This window comes from Carcharodon carcharias, assembly GCF_017639515.1.
Source record: "Carcharodon carcharias isolate sCarCar2 chromosome 36 unlocalized genomic scaffold, sCarCar2.pri SUPER_36_unloc_31, whole genome shotgun sequence".
Lineage (NCBI taxonomy): Eukaryota > Metazoa > Chordata > Chondrichthyes > Lamniformes > Lamnidae > Carcharodon > Carcharodon carcharias.
The window spans coordinates 21,295-30,000 of NW_024470750.1; the positions used below are offsets into that span (position 1 = coordinate 21,295).

General features: G+C 60.9%; 1 protein-coding gene across 1 annotated transcript in view; it reads right to left on the reverse strand.

Annotated features, from left to right (window-relative positions):
• Positions 1-463: 463 nt before the first annotated feature.
• The window catches only part of mindy1 (MINDY lysine 48 deubiquitinase 1), a 24,629-nt gene continuing 16,386 nt past the window's right edge, over positions 464-8,706 (reverse strand). Inside the window, exons 4-6 of the mRNA XM_041181790.1 lie at positions 8,247-8,429; positions 5,096-5,239; positions 464-2,448 (exon numbers count right to left, since the gene is read on the reverse strand). Coding sequence (XP_041037724.1) covers positions 2,323-2,448; positions 5,096-5,239; positions 8,247-8,429 — 453 coding nt within the window. The 3' untranslated portion in view covers positions 464-2,322. The remainder of the gene's footprint in view (positions 2,449-5,095; positions 5,240-8,246; positions 8,430-8,706) is intronic.

Here is an 8,706-nt window from a genome sequence, read left to right on the forward strand (position 1 = left end):
CCGTTATCTGTGGAGCTGACAGAGGGGAGGGCTGGAGGGAGAATCAGCTGGACGGATAGATTGTGCTGAGTTAAGGGAATTAAGGGTGATGGAGTCGGGGGGGAGGGGTTAAATGGAGTTCAGATTCAGATTGGCCATGATCGGACTGGATGGAGTAACAGGCTCGAGGGGCTGAACGGCCTCCTCCTGTTCCCATGTAACTGACTCGAGAGGGGCTGAATGGCCTCCTCCTGTTCCTGTGTAACAGGCCCAAGAGGGGGCTGAATGGCCTCCTCCTGTTCCTGTGTAACTGACTCGAGAGGGGCTGAATGGCCTCCTCCTGTTCCTGTGTAACTGACTCGAGAGGGGCTGAATGGCCTCCTCCAGTTCCTTTGAGCTTGGTTGTTGGGACTGCTCTCTGGGGGAGACTGGCTGAGAAGTTCGAACCCTCATTTCTAACAATAATGGAACAACAGAAGGCCACTCGATTAGACCCAGCAGGTTTATTGTAGTTATATACACATACACATTATCTGGCAAAACCAAACCCAGGATCTTTAGGCAAACATAAAGTGAACACTCGCGTGGTTCCAAAAGGCAATTCTAGTTGGGAAACCTGTGCAGTATGAGCAGTCTGGCGGACAGAGCGAGCGAGGGGGAAAGGGAGAGTTGGACGGTGGGCTGTAAGGGTGGACAGGCGAGGAATCTCTGCTTTGAGACAATATCTTGAGGGTAGACCGGCCAGCCACGTACAGCATCTCCTGTGCACTTTAACCAACAGAAATCATCACCGACCCCTGAGAGAGGGCGGGTGGGGGAACAGAGAAGGCCATTCAGCCCCTAATCGGGCCTGTTACACAGGGACAGGAGGAGGCCATTCAGCCCCTCCAGGGCCTGTTACAGCAGCAAAGGAAGAGACCCTTAAACCTATGGCGGGCTGGTTACATGGGAACAGGGAGAGGCCATTCAGCCCCTCCCAGGTCTGTTACATAGGGAAAGGAGATGGCCATTCAGCCCCTCTTGGGCCTGTTACATAGGAGCAGGAGGAGGCCATTCAGCTCCTCTTGGGCCTGTTACATAGGGACAGGAGGAGGCCATTCAGCCCCTCTATTCAAACCAAATCAGAGCTGACCAGTATTTTAACGCCATCTAACCGCCTTGGTTCAGTAACCCTCAACCCGCCCCCGGCCCAACAAAACTCCATCCATCTCTCAGGCAATTTCCAAGTGAGCCCCCTCCCCCAACAAACCCCCCCACCCTCACCCCCGACCTTTTCAGGGGAGAGAAGAGTTCCAGATTCCCACTCCCCTCTCGGCTGAAGATCTGTAGCGGGGTCCTGCGCAGGGGGACAGGAGCCCCGGACCTTCCGGATCATTCCGTCTCCGCATCGGAAGCGGGTTGTAGGTCTCGCCAATTCCCCTCCCGGGCCTGGTGGCTGCGCGCTTGCTGCTGCACGGTAGTTGGGGCGGTGGGGAGAGTCGGAACCCGTGACCCCTGAACCCCACCCCCCCAACAAGGCCCCTCTCAGGCCGCTGCTCCCTCGCCAAAGGCACCCAATTGTTTCACCTCTCGCTTTGGCACGAATGCGGGGCGGGGTGGGGGTGAGAGGTGTGAGATTAGCCTCATTTAACTCCCCCCCCCCCCCCCCCCCCCCCCACCTCCCCCAACGCCCCCCTCGCTCTCCGAATGAACGATCTGCACCTCATCCTCACACCAGAGACGCCAACAGAGGGGAGGAGGCGGCCATTTTGGAATGTGCCGGGCGGTGACCGAAGCGGAAAACGGACCACCTAAACTTCACGGGGAAGGGAGAAACGCCGACGATCCTGGATGGTGCCGGAACGGACGGTTAATCTCCGGGGCACGTGAACGAGGGGACGAGAGAATGAGGGGTTGAAGTGGGGGGGGGCGCGAGGGAGTGAGGGGGCGAAGGGTCGAAGTGGGGCGAGGGGTCGAAGGGGGCGAGGGTGAGGGGAGCGAGTGGGGGAGGGGCACAGGACTTGGAGAGAAGGTGGGGGGTTGTTTTTAAGGTGACGGGGGTAGAGCAGGGATAGGCCGAGCTTAAAGTTGGCAAATATCATGTCCGACGTCCCAGTGAGAGGGGGGACGGGCACACACTCAAAACAAAACAACCTCTTCTTCAACTTGTGGTGGGGAGGCGGTGGCAGGGCAGGGTCGGGGGAAGGGGGTGCTTGTAGTGTTGCGTCGCTGCGGGTTGAGGGGGAGGGGGAGGTGTCTGGCCAGCGGAGTAGGGTCTAGCGGAGGAGCAGCCCGCAGGCCGAGAGAGACGATACCAAACCCCCCCCACCGAGCCACTGCCGCCCCAGCGAGATAGATGGCGGCTCACAGGATGGCGCAGTCCTTGCCCGTCTTCTCCTCCCGCTGCGGCCTCCGCTCGCCCGCTGCCTGCCGTCCAGCGCCCACGCCCGGCCGTCCAGCGCCCGCTGCCGGGCGCCCTGGGGGTGCCTGCTGTCACACAGGAGACAAACCAGAGAAGACAAGGTTGGAGAGGCGAGGTGGGGTGGGGGGGTGGGGGGAAGAGGCAGTGCTGCTGCTGCATTTATTAAAGTCGTGCTAACCGCAACCCCCCCACCTTTGCAATCCCCGGGCGTCCGCAGGTGACCCTGTGGCACAGGAAGTGGCCATTCGGCCCATCGTCCCTCTGCTGGCTCTTTGAGAGATCTATCCAATTAATCCCACACCCACCCTGCTCTTTCGCCCACAGTTCCGCAAATGTTTCCCCTCTGAGTATTTATCCGATTCCCCCCCTTTTGAAAGTTCCTATTGAATCTGCTTCCACCGCCCTTTCAGGCAGCGCCTTCCAGATCACAACCACTCGCTGTGTAAATAAAAACAAATTCTCCTCATCTCCCCCTCTGGTTCTTTCCCCGATTCTCTTCAATCTGTGTCCCCCTCTGGTTACCGACCCTCCTGCCCAGTAGAAACAGTTTCTCTGTGTTTACTCTGTGGAAAACCCCTGCACCACAAAGCGAGGTGGGTTGATACGGCCATAGAGACACAAACCAAACACTGGGTGTTTGTTTCTGGAAGGGTAGAGCTGAGAAGCAGAGAAGTGGTGACAGAGGCGCACAAAGCCCTTAGTTAGACGGCGCTCAGAGTTACTGCCACAGGTTCTGGTCTCCCTGCTATAAAAAAGGGATACTGAGAGGCTGGAGAAGGTGTTGAAACTATTCACAGGGACGATACCAGGATGGAGAAGTTATAACTATCAGGAGAGGCTGAACAGGCCGGGGGCTCTTCTCTCTAGAAAAGAGGAGGCCGAGGGGGTGACCTGATCGAGGTCTTTAAAATTCTGGAAGGGTTTCAATAGGGTCGACGTAGAGAAGATGTTTCCACTTGCGAGGGGAGAGACCAGAACTAGGGGGGTCATCAATATAAGACAGTTACTAACAAATCCGATCGGGAATTCAGGAGAAACGTCTTTACCCAGAGAGCGGGGAGCACGTGGGACTCGCTCCGGCGGGGAGCACGTGGGACTCGCTCCGGCGGGGAGCACGTGGGACTCGCTCCGGCGGGGAGCACGTGGGACTCGCTCCGGCGGGGAGCACGTGGGACTCGCTCCGGCGGGGAGCACGTGGGACTCGCTCCGGCGGGGAGCACGTGGGACTCGCTCCGGCGGGGAGCACGTGGGACTCGCTCCGGCGGGGAGCACGTGGGACTCGCTCCGGCGGGGAGCACGTGGGACTCGCTCCGGCGGGGAGCACGTGGGACTCGCTCCGGCGGGGAGCACGTGGGACTCGCTCCGGCGGGGAGCACGTGGGACTCGCTCCGGCGGGGAGCACGTGGGACTCGCTCCGGCGGGGAGCACGTGGGACTCGCTCCGGCGGGGAGCACGTGGGACTCGCTCCGGCGGGGAGCACGTGGGACTCGCTCCGGCGGGGAGCACGTGGGACTCGCTCCGGCGGGGAGCACGTGGGACTCGCTCCGGCGGGGAGCACGTGGGACTCGCTCCGGCGGGGAGCACGTGGGACTCGCTCCGGCGGGGAGCACGTGGGACTCGCTCCGGCGGGGAGCACGTGGGACTCGCTCCGGCGGGGAGCACGTGGGACTCGCTCCGGCGGGGAGCACGTGGGACTCGCTCCGGCGGGGAGCACGTGGGACTCGCTCCGGCGGGGAGCACGTGGGACTCGCTCCGGCGGGGAGCACGTGGGACTCGCTCCGGCGGGGAGCACGTGGGACTCGCTCCGGCGGGGAGCACGTGGGACTCGCTCCGGCGGGGAGCACGTGGGACTCGCTCCGGCGGGGAGCACGTGGGACTCGCTCCGGCGGGGAGCACGTGGGACTCGCTCCGGCGGGGAGCACGTGGGACTCGCTCCGGCGGGGAGCACGTGGGACTCGCTCCGGCGGGGAGCACGTGGGACTCGCTCCGGCGGGGAGCACGTGGGACTCGCTCCGGCGGGGAGCACGTGGGACTCGCTCCGGCGGGGAGCACGTGGGACTCGCTCCGGCGGGGAGCACGTGGGACTCGCTCCGGCGGGGAGCACGTGGGACTCGCTCCGGCGGGGAGCACGTGGGACTCGCTCCGGCGGGGAGCGGGGAGAACGTGGGACTCGCTCCGGCGGGGAGCGGGGAGAACGTGGGACTCGCTCCGGCGGGGAGCGGGGAGAACGTGGGACTCGCTCCGGCGGGGAGCGGGGAGAACGTGGGACTCGCTCCGGCGGGGAGCGGGGAGAACGTGGGACTCGCTCCGGCGGGGAGCGGGGAGAACGTGGGACTCGCTCCGGCGGGGAGCGGGGAGAACGTGGGACTCGCTCCGGCGGGGAGCGGGGAGAACGTGGGACTCGCTCCGGCGGGGAGCGGGGAGAACGTGGGACTTGCTCCCGTGGGGAGCGGGGAGAACGTGGGACTCGCTCCCGCGGGGAGTGGTCAAGGTGCATCGCAGAGATACATTGAAGCGGAGGGGAGGGAGGGGGGAGCTGGATAAACACACGAGGGAGAAAGTAATAGAAGGATGCGTTGATGGAGGTGGAGTTGAAGAGGGGCTGGGAGGAGGCTCGTGTGGAGCACAAACACCATGGGGCAGAAGGGCCGAATGGCCTGTCTCTGTGCTGGAAAATTGAACATAACCCTGTGCGTGTGAAGTGTGGGGACTTACCAGCTGAGCGTCATGTTCCTGTTGCTGAAGGTACTGCAGCGCTTGCTGGTCCTCCTCCTCCTGCAGTCTCTTAGCAAGCTCCACGTCACTGATGTCTCCCGGGGCCTGTTGCTGCTGCTGCAGTGACAGAGCTACCATATAATCCTACAGTGCACAACAACACAACAATGAACTGGGACGAGGCGTTTATATAGCGCCTTTCACCCAGTAAACGTTTCAAGCTGATTCAAAACAGCGCAATCAGGCAAAATCCAACGTTGAGTCACATATTAGGGAAGGGTGAGCAAAAGCTCGGTCAATGGGGTCAGTTCCAAAGTGCGTCTTAGAGGAGGAGAGAGAGAGAGGCAGAGAGGTTTCGGGAGGGATTTCCAGAGCTCAGAACCCCCCCAGGCAGCTGAAGGCACGGCCGCCAATGGTGGAACGATGGGAATAGAGGGATGGGCAAGAGGCCGGAATTGGAGGAGAGAAGAGATCTCAGAGGGTTGTAGGGGCTGGAGGAGGTTACAGAGATAGGGAGGGGTGTAGGGCCTGGAGGAGGAGGTTACAGAGATAGGGAGGGGTGTAGGGACTGGAGGAGTTTACAAAGATAGGAAGGGGTGTAGGGACTGGAGGAGTTTACAGAGATAGGGAGGGGTGTAGGGGCTGGAGGAGGTTACAGAGATAGGGAGGGGTGTAGGGGCTGGAGGAGGTTACAGAGATAGGGAGGGGTGTAGGGGCTGGAGGAGGTTACAGAGATAGGGAGGGATGTAGGGGCTGGAGGAGGTTACAGAGATAGGGAGGGGTGTAGGGGCTGGAGGAGGTTACAGAGATAGGGAGGGATGTTGGGGCTGGAGGAGGTTACAGAGATAGGGAGGGTTGTTGGGGCTGGAGGAGGTTACAGAGATAGGGAGGGGTGTAGGGGCTGGAGGAGGTTACAGAGATAGGGAGGGTTGTTGGGGCTGGAGGAGGTTACAGAGATAGGGAGGAGTGTAGGAGCTGGAGGAGGTTACAGAGATAGGGAGGGGTGTCGGGGCTGGAGGAGGTTACAGAGATAGGGAGGGGTGTAGGGGCTGGAGGAGGTTACAGAGATAGGGACGGGTGTAGGGGCTGGAGGAGGTTACAGAGATAGGGAGGGGTGTAGAGGCTGGAGGAGGTTACAGAGATAAGGAGGGGTGTAGGGGCTGGAGGAGGTTACAGAGATAGGGAGGGGTGTAGGGGCTGGAGGAGGTTACAGAGATAGGGAGGAGTGTAGGGTCTGGAGGAGGTTACAGAGATAGGGAGGGGTGTCGGGGCTGGAGGAGGTGACAGAGATAGGGAGGGGTGTAGGGGCTGGAGGAGGTTACAGAGATAGGGAGGGGTGTAGGGGCTGGAGGAGGTGACAGAGATAGGGAGGTGTGTAGGGGCTGGAGGAGGTGACAGAGATAGGGAGGGGTGTAGGGACTGGAGGAGGAGGTGACAGAGATAGGGAGGGGTGTAGGGGCTGGAGGAGATTACAGAGATAGGGAGGGGTGTAGGGGCTGGAGGAGATTACAGAGATAGGGAGGGGTGTAGGGGCTGGAGGAGGAGGTTACAGAGATAGGGAGGGGTGTAGGGGCTGGAGGAGGTGACAGAGATAGGGAGGGGTGTAGGGTCTGGAGGAGGTTACAGAGATAGGGAGGGGTGTAGGGGCTGGAGGAGGTGACAGAGATAGGGAGGGGTGTAGGGTCTGGAGGAGGTTACAGAGATAGGGAGGGGTGTAGGGGCTGGAGGAGGAGGTGACAGAGATAGGGAGGGGTGTAGGGGGCTGGAGGAGATTACAGAGATAGGGAGGGGTGTAGGGGCTGGAGGAGGAGGTTACAGAGATAGGGAGGGGTGTAGGGGCTGGAGGAGGTGACAGAGATAGGGAGGGGTGTAGGGGCTGGAGGAGGTGACAGAGATAGGGAGGGGTGTAGGTGCTCGAGGAGGTGACAGAGATAGGGAGGGGTGTAGGTGCTCGAGGAGGTGACAGAGATAGGGAGGGGTGTAGGTGCTCGAGGAGGTGACAGAGATAGGGAGGGGTGTAGGGGCTGGAGGAGGTTACAGAGATAGGGAGGGGTGTAGGGGCTGGAGGAGGAGGTTACAGAGATAGGGAGGGGTGTTGGGTCTGGAGGAGGTTACAGAGATAGGGAGGGGTGTAGGGGCTGGAGGAGGAGGTGACAGAGATAGGGAGGGGTGTAGGGGGCTGGAGGAGATTACAGAGATAGGGAGGGGTGTAGGGGCTGGAGGAGGAGGTTACAGAGATAGGGAGGGGTGTCGGGGCTGGAGGAGGTGACAGAGATAGGGAGGGGTGTAGGGGCTGGAGGAGGTTACAGAGATAGGGAGGGGTGTAGGGGCTGGAGGAGGAGGTTACAGAGATAGGGAGGGGTGTTGGGGCTGGAGGAGGTTACAGAGATAGGGAGGGGTGTTGGGTCTGGAGGAGGTTACAGAGATAGGGAGGGGTGTAGGGGCTGGAGGAGGAGGTGACAGAGATAGGGAGGGGTGTAGGGGGCTGGAGGAGATTACAGAGATAGGGAGGGGTGTAGGGGCTGGAGGAGGAGGTTACAGAGATAAGGAGGGGTGTCGGGGCTGGAGGAGGTGACAGAGATAGGGAGGGGTGTCGGGGCTGGAGGAGGTTACAGAGATAGGGAGGGGTGTAGGGGCTGGAGGAGGAGGTGACAGAGATAAGGAGGGGTGTCGGGGCTGGAGGAGGTGACAGAGATAGGGAGGGGTGTCGGGGCTGGAGGAGGAGGTGACAGAGATAGGGAGGGGTGTCGGGGCTGGAGGAGGTGACAGAGATAGGGAGGGGATGAGGAGGCCTATGAGAGATTTGAAACCAAGAATGAGAATTTTAAATGTTATTACCAGAGGGTACGTCAGGCCTGCATTTCCCTAGTGCCTTTCGTCACCTCAGGATGTTCCAATGAGGGACTTTTGTTTGGAAGTGTTTGTAATGTCAGATACATGGCCTGGATTATGGAGCTCGAGTCCCTGGAGTGGGGACTCGAACTCTCGAGCTTCTGACCCAGAGGTGAGAGAGACCCAATGACCTGAGCTGAATCTCCAGCCGAGTGAGGTGACGCTAGAAGATCACATTTTGAAGGGGCCTGGGCGGCGGGGGGGGGGGGGGGGGGGGGGCGGCGTGTGTGTGTGTCAGTCGACGCGGAGCGATCCTCACCTGGTCGATCTGCTCCTGCGGGGCCCGGGCGCCGGTGTAAGACAGCTGTCTGCCCGAGGGGTGGCTGAGGCAGAATTCAGAGTCGCAGAAGTTGCCGTCTCCCTCCACGTTGTGCAGGCTCTCCCACACCACCTTCTGCTCGGACAGGAAGCCCTGGTCAGTCACCAGCAGGTACAGGTGGCCCTGTGGTCAAGAAGAGGGCACAAAGCAGGATGCACCGTCAGGATGGGCAGAGTGGGGGTCAAGGCAGGCTACAAAACAACAACACTGGTATCCCCGCCCACGTGTCCACATCTCCTCCTCCGAACCCACTCCGCCACAAGAGGGCCAACCCCTGTCCCAGCGTCTCCACCCGCAAGACCGGTGTATCCCAACGGCTATTGAACTGCAGCAGGCATTGCGCATCTGAAAGACAGCATCTCACTACTGACCCTCCGACAGTGCGGCGCTCCCTCAGTAC